At 40.3% G+C, this 20,909-nt stretch overlaps 1 protein-coding gene across 1 annotated transcript in view; it reads left to right on the forward strand.

Moving 5' to 3' along the window:
• KIF26B (kinesin family member 26B) overlaps positions 1-20,909 on the forward strand; it is a 271,683-nt gene that overhangs the window by 150,277 nt on the left and 100,497 nt on the right. The window contains exon 5 of the mRNA XM_033144389.1: positions 20,370-20,553. Coding sequence (XP_033000280.1) covers positions 20,370-20,553 — 184 coding nt within the window. The remainder of the gene's footprint in view (positions 1-20,369; positions 20,554-20,909) is intronic.

Raw genomic sequence — 20,909 nt, forward strand, 5'->3', positions numbered from 1 at the left:
CCATGATAAGCCAGGACTTTGACTATGCATGTTGTGTTGTATCATGTTCTCCCCTGCCCCCAATTAATTTATTTGCTTTATGTGGAAGTCAGCAAAGCAGGTATTTTCTTCTACGGACCACTATTTAGCAGACCCTAACTGACACTTTCCTTCCCATCGAACTTTCCCATAGCTTCTTCTTTGGGGACATCCAGAGAACAGTTTCCCTTCTATCCTCCCTTCCTCCTAATCTGCATATTATTGAAATAAATAATGTTTTTCAACAATGCAGAACTTAAGTACCAGCAATTGGAGATGCAGTAGTTTAATTCCAAAGGTTTGAAGCATTTTTGAGAAGGCACTCAAAAAGTGCATAATTTATTTAATATTTATAAAATTGAATCACAGAATTATAGGGGTGGAAGGGCCCCCCCAGGGGTCATCTAGTTCAACCCCCTGCTATTGCAGAATCTCAACATAGAATCTAGAATTGTATATTTATAGACTTAATGGCCTTTGCAATATAAAATAATTGTTTGCACACTTGTTTGATCTTGCCGTCCAAGACTATTTCTGATGTGGTCTGGTCCCTTGAGTATTTCTTACAATACAGAAAGCTTGTTGAACTGGCAGTTAAATTTGGGCCTGGTGAAGTACTGGGTTATCCTTAGCATTGCCTCTTGTCTTGAGCCTGCAACTTTCTATTATTTGAGAGGGCATGCAGACTCCTCTAACTAAATATTCTTGTAGCTGATTACTGTCCTGAGGCTTTCCTTGAAGAGTTAGCTACATTGCTGAATAAATATTTTTGTGAAGTCCTTTTAAACTTGTGTACGTGAAATGCAAGTCATGCCTCTCTGTTAGGGTTGAGGACTCTGCCTAGTTCCAAAAATAAGTGCATACTAGGGTGGAGCGTCTCTAGTCTCTTGCCCCACTCAGACCACGGTCTGATCTCCTTGTGAAGGGATAATGTGGACCACCCGAAAAGATGAGGAACAATGAGTTGCAGTTTTCTCTTGTTTTTTCATTTTTTCATTGGCAAACTATTCTTTTCAATCAAAAAAAATATCTCGAAATAAATAATTGCACACTACAGACGAGAGCTTTACATGTTCCAATTTCTTTTGCGAGTGTTGCTTTTTCAATTTCCTTTTCGGAAAAAATAACCATGGATAGATTGACCGCAGAACAACAAAAAAGTACCACTAAGCTTCTATGTGTACAGTAATATCTCCTATTTCTGAGCAACAGCTGAATGAGTATCCAGCTCTGTTAAAATTGTAAAGCTATACCTGTAATGTTCTATTTAAAAGTCTGCCTAAGTGTCATCCCCTCTGCCCACAGACAATCACCCTGTAAAGAATGTGCCCCATTTTCACTATTTTCATCCTGGTTTAGTATTCTTTTAGAAGCAGCTCAGCGGTGTGTCCAAGGCATAGAGTGTTATACCACAGACCTGATTCGCATACTACAGTTGCAGAAACCATCCTGTCTTGCAGGGGTGTCTTTGTCTTGTTTTTCTCCCAGAGTTCTGGGGGGGCAAAGGAACCACTAACCTTTCTGCTATAACTCAAGCACTTGCAAATGAGCTCTATCCCCCCCCCCCTCGCCAATTATCCTGAGTTGCTGTGACATAAATGGTTAAAGTGCGACTGGATGTGAGGATGGCGGTGGTGGGCGGTGGGTCAGAGAGCAGCCCACATAGGAAGGTCTTATGAAGCCTGCTAATTGCATCTCAAATGAGTTTACATCCTCAAGCAGGTCTGCCCACTGCTGCACATCTTCCTTTTCCCCATCTTACCATGCTCCCATTCAACATTGTGTTTGGTGACCAAGAGATGCCAGGCACTCTCATTTGTTTCTCCTTCATACCTTTCAGTTACGTTTATCTAAAGGTAAAGGTAAAGGACCCCTGACAGTTCAGTCCCATCGCGAATGACTCTAGGGTTGCAGGCGCTCATCTTGCTTTACTGGCCGAGGGAGCCGACATTTGTCCGCAGACAGTTTTTCCGGGTCATGACTAAGCCGCTTCTGGCAAAACCAGAGCAGCGCATGGAAACACCGTTTACCTTCCCTCTGGAGCGCTACCTATTTATCTACTTGCACTTTGACGTGCTTTCGAACTGCTAGGTGGGCAGGAGCTGGGACCGAGCAACGGGAACTCACCCCGCCGCGAGGATTCGAACCGCCGACCTTCCAATCGGCAAGCCCTGGGCTCTGTGGTTTTAGACCACAGCGCCCCCCGCGTCCCTTTATGTTTATCTACCATATAGTTAATGCTTTGTTTAGTTCATTGATGTCCCATCTTTCTTACATCATGCAACTCAAGGTGGCATACAGATGGTTACCAGGTGGCCTCCCATCCAAGCACTGACAGACCCAGAACTCCTTAGCTTCTACTTGCTCAACACAACTTCCCCCCTTTCCCACCTTGTGACGTGCAAAAAAATATATATATTCTGGGGAGTTAGTGAAAACCCCAGACTCTTTTAGCCAGTATCAAGTCTACCTATTAGCACTGCTAGGCCCCTTAGATTCTACATTTCTGGCTTCCAACAGCATGCTTATTTATTTACTTGTCAGATTTTAGGACCACCTTTCAGCAGCCATTTCCGGGATGGTTTTCTTGTCAAAATAGATGTCAATTTTAAATAAATAAACAAACAAGGCATTAAAATAATTAATGAAAACACAAGCAGCAACCAAAACAAAGAGACTCAATCCCCCAAAGCCAGGAAGATCAGGAATGTTTATGCCTCTCTGTAATCCGGCCAGCTCCAGATTTTGCTGAAGTCTGGGCAGGTTTCCCTTGGTGGTCCCCCATCACAGACTAGCATCTGACTTGCAGCAGTGCAAGCACTGCCTCTCCCCTTGCTCTTGCTTGAGTTTACATTGCATGCTTCCCAGGGGCAATCATGGGGAGAAAGTGTTGTGGCAACTGGGAGCAGCATCTGCTCCATCATTCCAAGAGCTGCAAGAGCAAAGAAAGAAACAAAGAAAGAAAGAAAGAAAGAAAGAAAGAAAGAAAGAAAGAAAGTAAGTGGGGGAACCTTGACAACCTTGTATTTGCAGGATAAGCTCCATCTCCAAAGTAACAGAATTTACCCAATTTCAAAACATTAATCCAATCCTTGGGCATTCCTTCCAAATCCTGTGAAAATCACTGGCCAAATATTTTAATCCAGAGATCAAGATTCATTCCCAGGTGTCTCCAAGTGGGGTTGGGGAAGACCTTGTCTGAAACTCTAAAGCACAGCTGCCCATCAATGCAGACGATGCTGATCTTGATGGACAAATAATCTGACTCTGTATAAGGCAGTCTCATCTGACTATGCAGTTGGATGGTTTGCTCCCTCCCCCCCCCCCCCCGCACAGCAATTGCTTTGCAAGAGAACTCCTAGGCTCTGTTATACTAATGGGTGCTTCTTCCTTTTTGCCTCTCTCTCGTGTGTGTGTGTGTGTGTGTGTATGTGTGTGTGTGCGCGCACACACAAAGCCAATCTTAATCCCCCCCCCCGCCCTGTACACACTTACACACAGTCATGCACATGCATTCTTTCTCTCTCAGTCACACACACTTCTCCGATCACAGGGAAGAGAGAGACTGGTGCTGTTTTTCTTCAACTGCGGAGAGATCAGGTTGCAACATGTTAATGGGATCTGCAGTAGATGCGGAAATTTGGTGATGGACAAGGTGCTGGATGAAATAAGAAGTAACAGTTGGTTAAAAGCCTGAGGCAGTATCTTGAGACTTGAGGCAGCCTAGGAGGACTAGAATTCCCTAGCACTCTGGATTCCTGGGTTCCTCCTTAGAATACTCAGCCCCCTGTGGATTTTAATGTTTTTTCTTCCTTTACTTGTCATACTGTTGCACTTCCTGGCGACATGGCTGCAGATCTGCAAGCAACATTTGAGCAAGCCTTCATTTTAATTGGACTGAAGAAAAGGATTGCACATTTTTTTATTCAGGTTATAATGTAAAAGTGCAGATGATGGACTGGAGACCCATGTAAGTGGATATGATTTTGTTTACTCAATCAGTGAATCAAAGGGTTTGGTTCCTCCTTTTAGCTCCGCCAACATCTCTCAGCATATACCTTTTACAGATATGATTAAAATGTTCTTCGCTTTGCTCTTCGCTTGACACTGGCATGTTAGGAGTGCTAAAACTGTGCAGCCTTGTTATTGAATGGATGGCTGAATAATGCATGCAAGTGACAAGCTTGAATCTATACTGTTCCTTATCTTTTTAGTACAGAATCTGCAATATGCTTGGATGGATCAAAAGCAGCCAGATGTAACACTCAGATTTATTGTAAATGATTGTTAAAATTATTGTTGTTTATCTGATGTAGCTAATTTTTAATAGTTTCCTCTTCAACTGACATAAGACACTTTTGCAGACAGAGAATGTCACGGTTCTGCTAGATAAGCAGGCATCTTTAAACACTGAGACAGGTTTCTGTTTTATATTTGCTGTATGACTGTGGTACAAACCAGCATCAGTCTATAAAGTAAAAGGGTTTCTTCTTTTTCCTAGCAAAAGACCTGGCTAGATCCAGGTTGTTGTGTCATACAACTGAGATTATTGACAAAACACATATTGAAACTAGCCTGTTCAGAGGGAAGGTGGTTTTGGGAGTCTCAGTACACTTTAATACTAAACCTTTCTTTCAAGCATGGCCCTGATTGCAGTCAACTTGCATTTGCTCTTCTTAGCTTGGGGATAACTTCATACAACCAGAAACAGCCATTATGCGGTCTACTACAGGATTCCCTCAGGACCAGTTTTCAGCCATGAATTCGGATGGAAGTTTAGTGCTTAGATGGGTGGAGGTGATTGTTCTGTGCAAATCTGAAGTAGGGAAAATATGACTCTTTTCATGTTTTGAGTCGCAAGGTGAATAAAAAAATACCCAAATCAAGGACTCCAGAGTTTTCAACGGCCATAGTCTAGGAACACAGGAAGCCAAACCATTGGTTCATCTAGCTTAAGCACTGTCAACACTGACTGGCAGTGGTACTGCAGGGTTTCAGACATAGAAAGGAAATACTCTACCGCTGAGCTATGGCCAAGGTCTAGGACTCTTAGTGGCTTGGCAGGGGAAGAGAGTCTCATAATTTAATCTTGCAACCAAGAGCAGCACACATGTTCTTTGCCTGTACAGAAGGAAGAGGGGGCTCCTCCCATTTTTTTGCCAGCTAGAATGTCCTGTGCCAGACTTGAGGGGGAAGAGGTGCAACTGTGTTTATGCTTAAATGGCATGCAGAAATTTCTAGTTTGAGGCATTCTCCAAAGGGTTGGCCGTGATGGTGAGGGAAAACTCCTTATCCCAAACATATTTTTCAAGTCATAGTTAGGAAGCAGAACCAGGAGGTTTTTTAATTCCATGGTAGGCCACTATTTGTGTGGCACTTTCTTCTTGGTGGGTCACAGGTTGTACAGCTCTTCTCCCGGTTAAACACTCCCAGTTCCTTCATCCTATCCTCATATGATCCCCATGCTAGACTGTCTTATTGCTGTAGCTTTTGTGAGGGGTAGGGATGGACCAAACTGTCCATTCCGGTACTCTCAGTTTCTCATTTTTCCAATTGTAAATCCAGTTCCTCACATTTCTGCAGCAATTTGTGACCCCCCCAAAAAATATCATTAAAATTAATCACCATTTTAGTTTGATTCCCCCCCCCCCCGGTAAACACATTTTGTATGGAGTTTTGACTAATGTACATATTTCTGTGAGCTATTTAACCCAATATGATGACAATACTGCATTTTTTTTAAAAGTTATTTTCACCAATATATATATTTTATTTACACTTTCCTTGCATACATGCATTTTTATAAACTTGGTCTGTCTGGAGAATTGCACCACAAAATTCAATAAGTGTGAATTTTGAAGAAACCTTTTGTTTTGATTCACATATTGGTTTGAGAAATGTGAATTAGGTAGTTCTTCATTAAAATAATCTCCCCCCATCTCTAATGAGGGGTATGCCCTTGCTAAATCAGTGCCCAGAATTGGACAAGGTTGGTGATTTTCAGTCTGATTATTCACTAAAACATTTCAAAATGTGAATCTAGACAAATAGTTCTTCCCAATGTATAACAGTTTACATTTCCACATGTTTAATGTTCTTTCTTTCTGCTCAGCTTTCTAGGACTGTATTGACGTCATTTAAATATTTAGCCTATCGTCTAGAGAAGCGTTCTCTCAACCTTAGATCCCCAGATGTTGTTGGGCTTCAACTCCTATCAGCCCCAGCAAGTCTAGCCAAAGGGCAGAAATGATGGGGTTGTGGTTCAACAACTTCAGGCAACCCAAGGTTGAAGAAGACTGCTCTAGATTGTTTGCCACTCCTCTCACTATTTTGTCAACTGCAACATTCAGATCATTGATGAACATATTGGACATTACCAAAACTAACACTAATTAATGTGAGAAGTTGTTTTACAATGTAAAATTTACAACAGCACCCTTAGGGGGCACATCATGATGTTTTAGGATCTATTTTGCTAGTGTATACAGTAAGAACTTTTCCCTACATCACATTTTGGTGCATCCAACTAACTGCCATTCTCCCTTGTTCAGACTCCCCCCCCCCCAATGTGGACTGTCTTTCATTCTCTGTCTCTCTTTCATAGAATCATAGAGTTGGAAGAGACCACAAGGGCCATCCAGTCTCGCTGATGTATTTATGTTGTTGCCTCTGCTGCTAAATTTATCATGCAAAAGATTACTGCACCCAGTATAATTAGAGACTAATTAAAAATAATGCTCTCCAAATGGCCAGGCATACTAGTTTCATAGGGCAATCTTTGAGCCTGCACTTACACTGTTGAAATAACTTGGCTAGATTCCAGCTTCTCAGCATGACTTAAAATAGCTTGGGCTCTTGCTGACTCCCCCCCCCCCACTTAAAATATCTGCGAATTGGTACAGTGAAATGCAATACAGTTTGCCTATACTGTAGTTTCAGCTAGCATTTCAGTTTGGCTTGGGGAAAAACACTGTTTAGTACATGCTTATCTAATTCTGCTTTTCCTTAGAATATCAGGTCTGGGGCCATGACAGAGCTGGGCATGCTGTGTCCAGTGCTCATCTCATTACAAGGCACTTGAGTCCATTTATTGTAAAGATCTCCTTTGTAGCACACATTGCTACTGAGACAAGAACATGGCCTTCATGGCTTTATTAAATTAGGCAAGACACTTAAACATCTATTTGTCTGTGTGATTGAGGGGGGTCCATGCTCAAACCCCCACTAAGGAAAAAAATAGAAAAGAAAACACAAAATCTGGCTTTACAAAAGTTCAGTCCAGAGTTAACACAATAGTTCAATACCCTGGTAATAAGACTGAGGAACAGGTGATCAGTGCCTGGTAGGGTTTACTTTTCCAGTAAAAAGTTTGTTTGTGCAAGTGAGCGCATATGGTATCAGTTTTCATGTGATCTTGACCAGATTTACTGGCACGACTCCTCTCATTATTGAGTAAAATTAAGCATAATCAGAGCTAGAGCTCCGTGTCATGGCAAAGGCATGAAATCTAGCAAAAGGCTGATCTTGTGGTCAACTCATATTATTTTATCAGAAAGTTCCAGTGCCATTTACTTTTATTCATTCTGAATAAGGAGCAGAATGTTGGATCAACACATTTGAGTCCGGCATCTCCACATAGGCCTGGAAGAGCCTCTTCTCTGAAAGGCTGAAAACATACTGTCAGTTGGTATAGACACCACTGAGTTTGATGAACAAATGGTCTGACATCCTATTCAAGTGCAGTTTTTAAGGACAACACACCTTCCAACATTTCTCTGATGTAAATAGGAATGTCCTATTTAACAACAACAATAACAACAACAACAACAACAACAACAGTTATACCCGCCCCTCTAAATTCATACAAATAAATCATGCCAAAATAATATAATTTCCTTCTTCATCAGCTAAGGTAGCTGGACGTATGAGCACCTCCAGTCATCATTCTTATTTTGTTCATCTGGTGCCTTAGCACTGGTTTTCAATTCTTTAATTCCTTACAGCCCTCAGCCTGATAGTTTATTATTATTCGTTTTACAGTTAGCATTTGAATAAAGCTGCTTAGTGTTTGTGTTCTATTACAGAAAAAATGAACAGACAAGTGAGAACTGGGGAGACTGACCACAATAACTTAAGATCCCAAATAGCAGGTTGCTATCTCTTCAGATCTGTTCTGTGCCATCTATAAATGGCCCTTAATGCTTCCTATTAAACTTCCAGGAAGCCTATTACATTTGCTATTAAAAGTAAGATGATTAGCTGCCAAGGGCACTGTTTCTGAGAGAGTCTGCGGAGCAATTTTTCTTAGCGAGCAGGAGTTTAGATACGTTGCTATTTTCAAAGTGTCTTTCAGAAAAGCACTGATTGAAATCAGCAAAAGTGCCAAATGGTAGAGTCAAGGTGAGAGGATAGGGAAAGAAAAAAAAGCTGCAGTTTCCTCTAAAGAGTTTCGCATGTGGTGCTGTTCAGGTCCCAGAAGCTCTGAACTGATAAAAGCAGACAGCAAGATAAGTCTCAGACTGATCAATACCTTGCAGATAGGATGAAGCCTTCATTTTGATCTAAGAGTGTTTTTTTAAAAAAGATAAATAAGAAGAGTTATTTAATTTTGCTTGGCTCCTCCTGATACGCTCAGTTGCTTATGCTTTCATTGTCCCCCTTTTCTCCACACATTCTCGATCATTTCTACACCAGATGAAGTGGAACATACGAGAATATCCAGCAAAAAATACAACCTCCATATATTAATATCCCTGGATAAATGTACAGAAGTGGAAGGTTAGCAGGACTTGTTAGATCCTCAAGTCTCCTTCAGTGCTTGCAATCTTGGTTGTTGGGCAAACATAAATATTGTGTGGAAACAGTATTATTTCACCCAAGGTGCCAGAGTGTTTGAGACTGGCCTTAGTAGAGAGAAGGCACGTTGGCACAGACTTGTCCTGTCCCAGCTGAGAAACAAACAAAACCCCAGGAGAAATTTCCAAAAGTTCCATAGAAACCTACTAGCTATTGGGGCAAGCTAAGGCCATAGATCATGAGGCGTCTCACGAGTCCATTCCTCCAGGTATGCACTTTTGGGATATTTCTTTCAAGGGCCTATACGTACTGGCGTGCAGTTCTAGGATTTCTTGTTTTCTTGTGATAAGTTCTCAGTGGAGTATTTATTATTGTTTATTAGATTTCTTACCCACACTTCAGCAAATGGTCCCAGGGTTGTTGTTGTTCAGTCGTTCAGTCGTGTCCGACTCTTTGTGACCCCATGGACCAGAGCACGCCTATCCTTCACTGCCTCTCGCAATTTGGCCAAACTCACGTTAGTAGCTTCGAGAACACTGTCCAACCATCTCATCCTCTGTCATCCCCTTCTCCTTGTGCCCTCCATCTTTCCCAACATCAGGGTCTTTTCTAGGGAGTCTTCTCTTCTCATGAGGTGGCCAAAGTACCGGAGCCTCAACTTCAGGATCTGTCCTTCTAGTGATCACTCAGGGCTGATTTCTTTAAGAATGGATAGGTTTGGTCTTCTTGCAGTCCATGGGACTCTCAAGAGTCTCCTCCAGGTCCCAGGGTAGATGAGAGCAATACTAAAATACAAAATTAAAAGCTGATAAAACAATTTACAATCACAGGACTGGGATGGGTCCTAAACATGTATATTTATTGTGTCAAAGGCTAGGGTAAAGAGGTGACCTTCAACAATTCCACAGCTGAGGGGTTTTCCTGGGTTGCCACCCCCCAAACCTTTGACGGCAGTGGAACTACCAAGAGGGCCCCAGGAGGGTCTGCAGGCAAGGAGGCAGTTCCAGATATTTGGGGCCCAAGTTGTTTGAAAGCTGGGAAGATGATGTCCACACAGTATTGATGTTGCCTCTGCTTATATCTGTGATTGCTAGCATGAAGGCAGAGCTTCATTTGTGTCTACATAATGGTGCTCCTCTCTTTTAATTAGACGTTTAGTTGTAAGACCTTCTATCCCATTACAAATAGCTTTATTTCAATTTATAAACCAAACAGCTGTTCCATGGGAAACAAAACTAAATGTCAAAATTTTGCTTAATTATCCAGCAGGCATCAAATCAATGGGTAGTATCCCTCATAATTGAAATTAATTAGCTTTTTACTGAAAGACCGAAAGGTAATGAGGGAAGAGTTGCAAATTATAAAAAGCTATGCAAATTCTGCCTGTTGGTATCTTTCACACCTCCATACAATTTACTGCTTTCGAGCAATGAATTACTTTTTTGAGCACAGCGTATTTAATTTCATGTCATTTTTCATTTCACTTGATTGAAAATAGAAGAGTGAGAGAAAAGGGTTTATTTAAATGATAGCACTAAAAGCTAACAACATCAATGCATTACAGACTCATAATCTCTCCCCCCACCCCCGGTAATTTAGTTTGTGGCACGTTTAAGAAGGAAAAGAGGTAATGTTCCTAAATACACTAAACTAGTGGTCTTCAGATTTTGGAGACCCAGTGCTATGTTTGGTAAACTTAGAAAACATGGGCACTAGCACAACACCCATTTTATAGCAAGGAAAACTGATGATGCTCAGAGAAATGCTCATATACTCCAAAACAGGAAAAACACAACACCACAAAATAAAAACCCAGAACCAAAACCCACCCAAACCAACAAAAGCATAGATTTAAAAAGATGGGAGTGGCAGGTGGTACAGGGGTGCCAAGAAGGTTTCTGTGGTGCTTTGGGGTCTGCAGGTACCACATTAGGGACCCCTGGTCTTATTGTTTAAACAGTTGATCATAGAACCAAACAGAGGGAAGGCAAATATGTACTTAATTCAAAACGATGTCCTTGAACTGATTGGAAACAGTGATCATACTGCTATCAAATTCAAAATATATTAAAGTGAATAATTGTAAAGGTTGTCCAACACAGTCACATTTTACTTCAAATAAGGACGTTTTACTTCACAGTTTGCTTCAAAATAATGAGGGGACTTCCTATTTGAAGTAAAATGTGACTGTTGGGCAACCTTCACTTGTGTTGGAGAAAGGGAAGGAGGAATCGTTTGACCAGGAAGTAATTTAAGGGGAAATGGTAGTGAGTTACTGGGAAATTATAATCTTCATGTCTCCCTGACCCTCCTTACTTTACCTTTCCGCTTCAGTCCCTTAAGATTACAGTAAATTGTTTTGGGTGTACCAGTTATGGGGAGAGAAATTAGACCAGGATCAGCTTGAGAAAAAAGGATCACTTTATGTTGCATCTTTAACAGTCCATAGAATTGTCCAGACATTACTTGAACTAATTGTTATGTAGGCTCAAGAGCCCATAGCTCGGTGACTTCAGTATTAAATATTCCACCTTATAAGAATATAAGAAAAGCTCTGCTGATATTAGACCAAAGGTCTATCTACTCCTGTGTCCTGTTTCTCTCAGTGGCCAGCCAGATGCCTATAGAAGTGGTATTTAGTAACTAACTGGTATTCAGAATCATGCTGCCTCTGATCCTGGTGGTGGTATACAGCCATTGTAACTAGAATAATAATAATAATAATAATAATAATAATAATAATAATAATAATAATAATAATAATAATATCCACCGGGGTAATATTTGTTGGCGGCTTCCAACAAATATTAAAATACATAAAAAATACTGATAGTCACATTTGAGCCATTTGGTTCAGTTATGCATACCTTGATATGATAGGATTCCTGAAAGACAGGATTCCAGTTGAATCACAAATGTTTCTTCTTTATAGGAATATAAAAATCTGGCTTATACTGAGTTAGGGCCTCTGGATCAGTATTGTCTAGACTTGCATACCTTCAAACATTTCTCTGATGAAAATGAGGATGTCCTAAATAAATAAATAAATAAATAAATATTCTACCACCCCATCCATCTGACTGGGTTGCCCCAGCCACTCTGGGCAGCTTCCAACACATATAAAAACATCATTAAACATTAAACATTTAAAAACTTCCCTAAAAGTGTGGTGTAGTGGTTAAGAGTGGTAGACTCGTAATCCGGTGAACCGGGTTCGCGTCTCCACTCCTCCACATGCAGCTGCTGGGTGACCTTGGGCTGGTCACACTTCTTTGAAGTCTCTCAGCCCCACTCACCTCACAGAGTATTTGTTGTGGGGGAGGAAGGGAAAGGAGAATATGTTAGCCGCTTTGAGATTCCTTCAGGTAGTGATAAAGCAGGATATCAAATCCAAACTCTTCTTCTTCTTCTAGAAGGATTCCTTCAGATGTCTTCTAAAGGTTGTATAGTTATTTATCTCCTTGGTTCAGGGGTTGCATAACTCCATACCCTCCATCATTTCTCCACTTAAAATAGGGACATCCTAAGGAAAAGCAGGACATTCCGGGCGAAAATCAGAAACCAGGATGGCTTCTGTAAATCCAGGACTGTCCCTGGAAAATAGGGTCACTTGGAGGACCTGCACTTGACTGGCAGCACTTCTCTAAGATTTCAGACTAAAATTTCTCCCACCCCTAACTAAAGACACTGGGGAATGAAACTGGGACATGGTGATGGACATTCAACGCCAGTTTTTTAAGGGCAAATGAAAGGCATGGGAATATTTTATTCTGCTTGAAAAGAATGTGACAACAATCTGGATAGGGTCAGTTTTAAACCAGAGGAGAGAGCATGTGGCCACCCAGGCTTTGCTGGACTGCAGCTCATATCACTGACCATTCTGCCTGGGGCTGATGGGAGTTGAGAGCCCAACAGCACCTGGAAAGCCAAACGTTCCCCATCCCTTGTTTTAAATGTTTTATATAATACAGTAATCGCAACACATTGTTATTAAGAAATATTAGTAACTGCATAGTGTGGGGTCTATAAGATATAACTATATTAAGCTGTTAAAAAAATTGGACAGAGTTTTAAATTGTAATTCAACACAGAAGTCTGGCTTGCCGTGGTGGTCTTAAGTGCATTTTTAATGTGTATAAATTAATGAAAGCCTCTTTCACAATAAAGTGGCTCTCACAATTTGATTGGCTAAAATGCAGAGATATATATCTACTGTGCCTCATTCCAGTTCCATGTAGTTTTTCTTTCAACAAGAACATTAAAATATAAGAAATAGAGATGTAGCGTTGGGTCTGATTGTGCTCTTTTTTTGTTTCAGAGATCATGAAAGAGTTAGGTTAGAGGGTCTTCCATGTGTGTGGCCAAGCTTTCTCATAGGAGGTAGTAGAAAAGAGCAATCAACCAATGAATCATTATATTTGTATGCCGCCTTTTCAAAGTTAAAACCATGCTTTAGGTAGCTTGCAACATATTAAAAATTACTTAACTGCAAACATAACAAAATAATAAGCAAAACGTCAAAAAGTACATAACCAAATTGAGCAATTTGTACATAAATCCTGAGATCCAAAATCAAGATACCAAAAATTAACAGCAACAATAAGAACAGCTCCCCTGTCACAACATTCCAGCCCAATATTTTGTTCAGCAGACTTCGCTTTTGTAGCTGGAGTCAGTCAGGGTGAGACCAGGTGGGAAAAGGCCTGCAAGGCAGAGAGCAGGTCTTCCAGAAGTTAAATACTTCATGAAGTCACAAATTAGGTGACTTTATAGTTTCAGAGCTTTAAAACACGGGCTTCATGAAGAGGTTTCTTTTTTATTATTTCATTTCTGGCTTTTTACTGAGGACCAATAAGACTAATCATAAATGTGGATACTGCAACCTATTGTCAGTAATTCAATTAATATGACACTTGCCTTATCTCTGTATTTTAAATACTGACATAATCATAGTTGGTATTCTAGAGAATGCATTTTAAAAGTAATTCCGTATTCTGATGCAGAGTGCCCATAATCTGAAATCATGGAAGAACAGACTGAATTTCCACCTTTAATTTTGAATACCATAATTTTTGACAGCCCATAACTGTTGATAATGTCTCTTAATGTAGAGTACTAACAGTGTTTATTAATTTCAGAGGTAATGGAATATAGCACTTTGCTGAACCCCCCCCCCCATCCCAATGACAGGATAGTATTTTACGAAGAAATCAGTATTTTTCAACACTTTATTTAATTATCTTTGATTTGTTACTTAGATAAGTGCATTGCCACATCTCATGCTGTATTAACCGTAACTATCTGGTTTTATTTTACTGAAATGTAATAGTATTGCTTGATTCAAGCAGGGTCTGACTGATACACGCTTTGCTTTCAAAACATATTTCATCAAGCTGTTTGATCTCAAAAGCATTTTTCAAATACAAGCTAGTAGGTGAGATCTGTGCTGGTGGAAAATCTTATGGATAACAATGTTTCATAAGAGGCTCATCTATAATATGAAAGCTGCTTTCCATCAAGTTGAATTGCAAGGCATGGGACCCAGATAGACTATGTAAATAGGAATACGGTAGGTTTTATCCTCAAAATCTAGGAATTCTAGGGGTAGGAAGAAGTTTTGATAGGCTACTTTCTACCATAAAAATGAATGGTTACCATTGTGCACTTGGGGGCACTGCTACAGTGAGGGGAAAACCACCTCTACCCTTCCCTGAAAGGAATTCAAATGAACAGGCACAACTATAACACAAGAGTTTCCTCAAACTATATGAGTTCTCTTTTTACACAAATCCAAAAGCTTCAAGTTAGTCATATGAATGGACATTTCCCTAGGTTAGTATAGTATAGCTTAATACAGGGTTCTTCAGCCTTGGATCACCACATGTTGTCGGACTACAACTCCCATCATCCTCAACCAAGGATGATGGGACTTGTAGTACAACAATATTTGGGGATCCAAGGCTGAAGAACACTGATCTAGTATAGTAGATCTCATCTTTCATGGTGTTAAGTGCCTGGCTATCGTGCGTATAAACAACATTGTGTAAAGCCAGAACACCCTATAAAACCTCAGCAAATCCCTCCAACCTCCTCCGCAACTCTCTCTGGCATCTTCAGATCTCTCTCCAACCACCTCTAAAACTCTCTACAACCTCCTCTGCTTTCTCTCCATACTTCATGCCTCTTCAGCCACACCCAAATGTTCCTCCAATGCCTGATGGCATTGCCAGCTGTTTTCCCCTGCTCTCATGCTCCCTTTCCTCTGTTGTCTGCATTTATTTATTTCTCAGCGATCCACATAAAACTCTGATGGTATAAGTGAAATCTGCATTAAGTGAAATCCATGTGCAATACAAAACACAAGTTATGTACATGGAGGGTCTGCCTGTGCATTCAGCATCCTGACAGTACATACATAGGCCCTGTTTGCCAACACAAAACCCCCCACTGAATACTTGGAGGTTGAAATCAGGGGTAGTGGACATCATCCTACTACCCCTCTATCTGCTCATTTCCCTGGTTATTGACTTTGCTAAAAGTATCAGAAGACCTAAAATGCTAAGAATGGTATGATTTGTTTGTTTGTTTGTTTGTTTTATTTTTAAACTGTTTTCAAGTAAATGCAAATGGATGATTTGCAAAACTGATCATTCTGGGCAGCCACTGAAGATGGGTTTGTTCAGCTTAAGGTGTGAGAAAGACAATCAGCATAACAAGTTCCAATGGAAAGTTATGGCCAACGGCAAAATTGTGTGTGTGTGTCCCCACCCCATCCATAGCACTCTATGCATAAAGCTCATTTAATTCTGGTTTTGAGAGTGTGGAACCTGCACAAAAAGAATCTCATTTAAAAAAATGTGCAGTAGCACCTTAGAGACCAACTAAGTTTGTTCTTGGTATAAGCTTTCGTGTGCATGCACACGAAAGCTCATACCAAGAATAAACTTAGTTGGTCTCTAAGGTGCTACTGGACACCTTTTAAAATATATTTCGACTGCGTCAGACCAACACGGCTACCTACCTGAAAAAAGAATCTCAGTTCTTTATTATTAATAAAGTTTCTTATACTTCATATAAAAAGCTAAACATCTCAAACTGATTGATTTGGGATCAGTTTTGCCTAATAATTATAGCTGTTCATACTGGCAATATGCATCATTGGGGGGGCAATAACTTTATAGAAGAGCTTATGAAGGTTATGTACCTTACCATGCAGATGTAATATGGAAACAATATGGTTACTGTATGTGCCTGTCTTGTATGTGCCTGTCTTGCAAAGCAGCCTCAACATTTTTGAGAGGGGGTCATAACAGGACTATGAATTTGGCCTTGGCTTGGTGTACTAATTATGTAAAAAGCATGGCGATGAATTGCTGAGCAATTTCAGTGCCTCCAGCTAACTTAGGTTAGCAGGTACTGTTGGAGGCCAAAAGGCGAATGAGTTAAACCACCCAAGACGTAAAATAGAAATAGCTCTGAAAAGCTCAGCTTGGATAGCTTTATTGTTGCTATGAAATTGAATACATGCATAAAAAGAAGAAGAACAACAAGCGTCAAGTGTTTACTGGGCTTTTAGGAGACATATTTATAGATCCTCACAGACACACCATGATGTATGCAGAAACTAAAATTATATCCAGATATTCCCAAGTCTGTTTTGGAATCATTAAATGCAAACAATTCAGGGCTTGAAGAAATTTAGAGACTGAGGTAATTTTCATCTGAAGATTTTCTAGTCATTCATGATTCATAAATAATAGGGTTAACACAATACATAGAATCCTGAAGCTTCCATTTCCTTGTTTGCTTAGACTGCCATCCTAAATTTACTTACTAGAGAGTAAACTTCATTGAACTCAACAGGGCTTACATCTGAGTAGAGATGCATAAGATACGACACTAAACCTGGAAGTGACTCAAAAACCTCACTAAATGCCTTGCTAAAAGGCCAAAACAGGGATGGAATTGGAGTGGGGCAGGGCTTAATGGGGTGGGGTGTGTTTTTACGTGCTCTGCTGACATGCTCAGGGGCCAGGACCCCCTGAGCAAAATGGTTGTCGACTGTATACAAAGCGAATTGCAGGTTTTCATAAATACTTTGTTGTTGTTCAGTCGTTCAGTCGTGTCCGACTCTTCGTGACCCCATGGACCAGAGCACGCCAGGCACGCCTATCCTTCACTGCCTCTCGTAGTTTGGCCAAACTCATGTTAGTAGCTTCGAGAACACTGTCCAACCATCTCATCCTCTGTCGTCCCCTTCTCCTTGTGCCCTCCATCTTTCCCAACATCAGGGTCTTTTCTAGGGAGTCTTCTCTTCTCATGAGGTGGCCAAAGTAGAAGTATAAATACTATAGAGAGATAAATATCAACCACTTTGTAGAAATCTTCTGCTTTGATAATCTGAAATTGGAGAGTGACATCTTTCTGGACCTCTTTGCCAAAAGTGGAAAGTGTGTAGCTGTCATTTTGCTACCTCCCTTTCTTGGTTTCTTACTTCAGAGAGAGAGAGAGAAAGAGAGAGAGAAATGTAGGACATACATTTTACATTAATTTTCCAATTATTGGCCAATATGAATCCAGGTTCTTCGGTTTTAATGCCATCCCAAAGGTTAGCACTGTCAAAATAGCATATCATTCTATAGTTTTGAAAAGGCCAGTTATCTTTCAACAATGTTTCTTTTTCACTAAGGAAAAATGTCAGCTATGGACCTTTTGGTTCAATAAATGCTTTAGGAAGATTAAATCACTAGTTAAGGAAGCTAAACAACATAGGGCTAGAGTGTTCGACTGAAGTAACAGGAGAGAAAGAATGGATCAAACAGCTTACTGAGTATATTACAATAGTAGTATATTGGCCTTGAATGTAGGTATGAATATGTGTTAATACTAGAATTTGACCGAGGTAGACAGATCTGCTGTCATTCCTGGAAAGTACTGGTAATTGACAAACGAACATGATATAAAGAAAATGGCTTCAAATTCGTATGGGGATCTGTGTTTCGTTTTACTGAACTCCCCCCTTCCCCCCCTTTAAGTAACTAAATTTAGATCAAAATAGGAAACAAGAGAGCAGTGCATTGAAAAATGGACAACTGAAATAATGTTTAGGCAAAAGACATAAACAATGGAAGGTGGTAGTCAAGGATTAGGGATTCACTTGGAACACACAGAGTCATATAAGCAAAGTGCCAAACTTCTGTTGTGTCCTTCGTCAAACTACAGTGGTACCTCGGGTTAAGAACTTAATTCGTTCTGGAGGTCCGTTCTTAACCTGATGTACCACTTTAGCTAATGGGGCCTCCCGCTGCCACCGCGCGATTTCTGTTCTCATCCTGAAGCAAAGTTCTTAACCCGAGGTACTATTTCTGGGTTAGCAGAGTCTGTAACCTGAAGCGTCTGTAACCTGAAGCATCTGTAACCCGAGGTACCACTGTACAGGTACCTAGTCTCTATATGAAGACAGGTTGGCCAAAGATGGGGAAAATAGGTGCAGGCAGCTTCCAGGAGCAATGCAAGCTTTTCTCTTATCCTTCTTCTAGTCCATGGGTAGGCAAACTAAGGCCTGGGGCCAGATCCAGCCCAATCACCTTCTAAATCCGGCCCGCAGACAGTCCAAGAATCAGCGTGTTTTTACATGAGTAGAATGTCTCCTTTTATTTAAAATGCATCTCTGGGTTATTTGTGGGGCATAGGAATTCGTTCACCCCACCCCCCAAATATAGTCCAACCCCCCACAAGGTCTGAGGGACAGTAGACTGGCCCCCTGCTGAAAAAGTTTGCGCATCCCTGATCTAGTCCAACTTCTGTGAGTATGTTTAATATGCTGGAAAATGAAAATAGGGACATTCTGGTATCAAATCAGAAACCAGGATGGCTTTTGTAAATCTGGGACTGCCCCTGGATAATAGGGACACTTGGAAGACCTGCACTTGACTGGCAGCATATGGTACGATGTCCCTATTTTCATTGGAGAAATGCTGGAAGGTATGGTTTCTGTGTTGTGAGTTTTGCCAACCGGCTAACCTTATTTTGCATCATTTAGTTACACTTGAAATAATTTGAACACCATCTTCGTGTATGTTTTTCATAGAATTGTAGTAATATGCCAGCTCATGTCAGTCCTTCTTCTTGTATGAGAAGGGCTTCATGCCAGCCAGCCAACCAGGTGATGGTTGTTTCTTCTATTTCTGACACACAGAATTCAGGCTAGTGTAACTGAGAGGCCCGAGGACTGGGCTCTTTGAAGAATCCAAGCACACTGCCATAGCCCACAAGGCCTTGTTTCAGGGCTTTCCACTGGTTACAACTTCTCTCCACTGCAATGTGATGAGGAGGGGACTGTGTGCCACCCTAATCTTCCCATTCATCCATCAATTTAGGGGGTTAAGATTGCTTTAATAGACAACAATATATACAGCTCATAGGGTAAAATGTATACAACTTGTAGGGTAAAATATCAGGGTACTCATTTACTATTTTGTGATTAATTTTCTATAGAGTTTTTATAATTTATTTTGACTAACATAACACTTTTTGAATAGTTTAGCAAGAGTCTCAATTGATGTATATTCTGTAATTAGTGGTTAATGATATTGTAAGACAACCATTTATTATTAGTGTGGTGTTATAATAGGAAGTGCACTATGCGAAAATGTTTAATTTAAAGCTGACTTCATTTGGGATGTCCAGATAATAATATCACTATAGAAAGTGTGAGTATGGGGACAAGAAATTCTGGGGGATATTTAATATTTTTTCAATGATAAGTTCATTATCAAATGCTGCACATTGTATATAAAAATTGCAGCTTAATATTTTTACAGTTGGACTGCAGAAAATGTCTCTTTTTTAAATAGAAAGTGTTGCAAACCTTAGCTCTCAGTATCAAAACCAAAGAATAATTTATTTAACATACCAAATTGCTAGTTTGTATGATTCTCCAACAGCTTTACAAATAGCACCAAGTTGTTTGGGTCCCACATGTTAGGAAGTAGGCTGGATTTTTTATGAGGTGTTGGAAGTTTAAAATAGCTAGTGCTAGGCTTCTTATATGTTTGTTAATTTCACTTGGGCATTTAATAATGAGTATGAACATAATTATGATTGGCTGCTTACACCAAAATGCTCCACAGGTAATCACACTGCACCCAAAGAATCTTAGGAACTACAAACAGTTCTTTGTGAGCCAAAAGTGAATTTATGAAACTGAATTTTTTAACACAAATAGCTCCTTGTGAACCTTGTCAATTTGCTGAAAGACTACAACATGACTTGTGTTGTAGACAGAAGAACTGTATGAAAAAAGAGGATTGTATGTAACATGGACCTTGCTTAACTATTTGCTGGTTTATACAAATAAATCTATTTGGATTATTCCCACTTCCATTCAAGACAACATGGGAAGCTCCTCTTATGGGCAAAGTGAGACATTGCCCTACCAAAAGTCTGAACCCCCAGAAATCTACAAAGCCATGGCCCAGTCAGTAAGATGCCTCTCCTTTTATGTAACTATTTGGTAAAATACTGATTTCCCTTTGGATTTCTTTCCTCTCCAGAGCTGCTCAGAAGTTGAACTTGTCATCCAAAAAAAAGAAACACCGGCCTTCTGCGTCTTCTGTTTCTGAATCTCACCTATTTGCTACCAAATTCAGCACCATCCTACAGACTTCCCCTCCACCTGCTCCGCCATGTTTGCTGAGGGCAGTCAACAAAGTAAAAGACACTCCAGGACTGGGCAAGGTAAGGATCAACCCACAACCAACATTTATTTTATTTTTCTTGTTATGGGAGAAAGCATATGTACAAACATATTTGTTGCAGCTACAACAATGTTTATTGTAACCAGAGCTTCTTTCTGTGACAGTCATTGCTGGTATGGAGTGCCAGAACTTCTTCTTTTCCCGCCTATGGCAGCCATTTTGTGATCACACCCAGGACACTTTTATCAATATGTACTTTAAAAAAACAAAAACAAAAAACACTGCTTGTAACAAACATTTACAGTGCATACCATGTGCAACTGCTTACAAATAAGCAGTGCTTTTTTCTGGGAGGACACAGGGGTATGCATACCCCTAAACATTTTGTGAATCTTT

The sequence above is a fragment of the Lacerta agilis genome, chromosome 3 (genome assembly GCF_009819535.1).
Source record: "Lacerta agilis isolate rLacAgi1 chromosome 3, rLacAgi1.pri, whole genome shotgun sequence".
Classification (NCBI taxonomy): domain Eukaryota; kingdom Metazoa; phylum Chordata; class Lepidosauria; order Squamata; family Lacertidae; genus Lacerta; species Lacerta agilis.